This window comes from Coffea arabica, chromosome 3c (genome assembly GCF_036785885.1).
Source record: "Coffea arabica cultivar ET-39 chromosome 3c, Coffea Arabica ET-39 HiFi, whole genome shotgun sequence".
Taxonomy (NCBI): Eukaryota; Viridiplantae; Streptophyta; class Magnoliopsida; order Gentianales; family Rubiaceae; genus Coffea; species Coffea arabica.
In genome coordinates this window covers 40,852,070-40,854,843 of record NC_092314.1, presented here as the reverse complement: position 1 = coordinate 40,854,843, position 2,774 = coordinate 40,852,070, and the positions used below count along the sequence as shown (strand labels likewise).

At 37.1% G+C, this 2,774-nt stretch overlaps 1 protein-coding gene across 1 annotated transcript; it reads left to right on the top strand.

Moving 5' to 3' along the window:
* Positions 1-301: 301 nt before the first annotated feature.
* On the top strand, positions 302-2,306 carry LOC140037738 (trans-resveratrol di-O-methyltransferase-like). Its single transcript, XM_072082741.1, has 2 exons — positions 302-1,137; positions 1,491-2,306. The coding sequence occupies exons 1-2, from the start codon at positions 355-357 to the stop codon at positions 1,800-1,802; spliced, it is 1,095 nt and encodes a 364-aa protein (XP_071938842.1). The 5' UTR covers positions 302-354; the 3' UTR covers positions 1,803-2,306.
* The last annotated feature ends 468 nt before the right edge of the window (positions 2,307-2,774 follow it).

Here is a 2,774-nt window from a genome sequence, read left to right as displayed (position 1 = left end):
TAAAAACACCCCCTGATTACTGTGAATTTGAAAAGAAACAGTTACACCCAGTCTCTGTGGATTCGATCCTGCTTACCACTACTACAAAAATTAACTTTAGTTGAGCAGGTTTTTATTATTGCACAGGCACGACACCTGTCAGTCAAGAAAAGGAAATTGATGTCAGCTGCCTTTGGATCCTTTTTTCTGAGTTGATTTCATTGTTTATTTTTTTAACAGGTTCTTGGCAGGCTATTAGAAGAAATTATTGCAACATTATTCCTGTGAATCCCATAATCCGCCTATAAAATGCGAGTTCTACTTGTAATTCACACCACCAAAAAGCACAAAAAATCCTAGAATTTCAAACAAAAAATGGATTTGGCTAGAAATATTGGTGATCATACTGATGAGCTTTTTCAAGCACAAGCTCACATATGGAACCATATATTCAACTTCATAAATTCTATGTCCCTCAAATGTGCAATTCAATTAGACATTCCAGATGTTATTCACAAGCATGGCCAGCCGATGACCCTCGATCAATTGATCGATGCTCTTCCCATCAAGAATGAAAAAACCCCATTCGTTTATCGTCTCATGCAGATTTTGATCCACTCAGGCTTCTTCATTGAAGCAAAGATTCCTGGAAATGAGAATGATAATCAAAAGGGTTATCTGCTCACTTCTGCTTCTGAACTTCTTTTAAAGAGCAACCCTTTTAGCGTGACGCCATTTTTACTGGCCATGCTCGATCCCGCCTTGACTGATCCATGGCACCATCTCAGCCAGTGGTTTCAGAACAGCGATGAAAGCCCCTTTTATACTTGCCATGGGAGGTCACTTTATGATTTTGCGAGCCATGAGTCTCAGCTTAATCAATTCTTTAACGAAGCAATGGCTAGTGATGCCCGGATGGTTAGTAGCGTGGTGACCAAAGATTGTAAGCACGTTTTTGAGGGTTTGAATTCATTGGTAGATATTGGAGGTGGAACTGGAACCTTTGCTAAGGCAATTGCTGATGCTTTCCCTCGCCTGAAATGCACTGTGCTTGATCTTCCTCATGTTGTTGATGGCTTGGAGAGTAGTAAGAACTTGGCCTATGTTGGAGGTAACATGTTTGAAGCCATTCCTCCTGCAGATGCTGTTTTAATGAAGGTATGAAATCGATGTTGCACGTTTTCTAGTTGACCATTTTCTTTTATAGAAGTTTTATTTAGATTTTCATCCTAACTGCCTGAGATCATAGGATTAAAATTCACCAATTATGGGAAGTGTCAACTTCAAAAGTAAGATTGAGCAGAAGAAATTGAGGCTATGCTTAATCTAAGAACTGCATCATGAAGAGGGACAGAAAAAGAACAAAGTTTTAAACGTCAAATTGATGGCATGTGTTTGGTACTATAGGAGAATAGTTTTGTTTTTTCTTTTTGACGCAAAAAGCTTTAGATGGGGTGTAATGTTTCTAACAAAAATTTTCTTTCATTGTGATACAATTTGCAATCGAGCAGTGGATATTGATTGATTGGAACGATGATGAGTGTGTACAAATACTAAAAAAATGTAAAGAAGCAATTCCTAGCAAGGAAAAAGGAGGCAAAGTGATTATTGTTGACACGTTCTGCAAAAGCCAGCAGAAAGGGGATGATGATCATGAGGCGATTGAGACCCAACTGTTCTATGATATGGGGGCGATGGTTCTAGTCAAAGGAAGGCAAAGAAATGAGAAAGATTGGGCGAAACTTTTCTCTGAGGCAGGCTTCTGTGACTATAAGATAACTGCAGTATTGGGATTGAGATCTATCATTGAGGTTTATTATTAATTAATTAATATGTCTTTTGAAAATGTTGTTTGTGCTAAAGAACGATGAATCTTTAGTCAGGATGTTCAGAATGAGTTTTATGGCTTTGGAGTGTTTGTTTTACTCATTTATTGGCAATAGACAAATTGCCAAAGTCCATCTTGAAGCTGAACGTGGGCGGCTGATCAATTTGGTTCGTGCTTGTATCTTGAACCAGATTTACTTGCAAAGTTCACCAGATTTTCTGGCAATTGGGCATTGAATGAGAAGAGAAAATTACAGCCGCTTGTAGGATCCTTACTAGTATAAATAAATGCCATTTCCTCAGTTGAAGGGCACCAAAGCTCAAGTGAAAGATAGGAAATGAACGAGTTCAATTGTGGAGTGAGTGTTTGAGCAGATATCTCAACAGTGAGGCTCAATTATTAGTGTCTAATATAAATGTATTTTGTCTGTTGTTATTATATATATTTTGAGTGTAATAAAATTGTTTGTTTAGCTCCTTTATATAAAGGATTTAATTCATTGATTTGGTATTAAACCCCACCACAATCCAACATTGGAATGCGTCCAAATCCCAGCCTGGAATGCACAGCAAGCACATTATGTATAAATGGTGTGGAGTTGAGGTAGCTAAGGACAATAACTGTTTCCAACATTGTTGAAGTAGATGCATCGCTTCCACTTTAAATTCAGCCATTACAGCTGAATGTAAGTTGAAGAAGGAACGGATAATGAAGAAAAAGATTTTCAGTTCTTAACAAAAATATAGCCCATTGTTCCGTTCCAATTTCTGAATTTTCCCCATCAAAACCTTATTCTTTTTCCTTTATTGATTGTTTTCTACGACTTATGGAAATAACTATGCCGTAATTTCTTTTCACCTTCAAACGAAGAGACAAGAATTTCAAGAGTAAGGTATTACAAAGTCTATATGTATGTTCAATTGTCAAAATGAAAATGTTTTTACACAACCCAATAATGAAATTACAG

Bases quoted from the DNA above. Each gene is read 5' to 3' on its own strand.
- LOC140037738 (XM_072082741.1), top strand. From the start codon at position 355: ATGGATTTGGCTAGAAATATTGGTGATCATACTGATGAGCTTTTTCAA. The intron at 1,138-1,490 runs GTATGAAATCGA...GCAATCGAGCAG, and splicing joins CAGATGCTGTTTTAATGAAG to TGGATATTGATTGATTGGAA.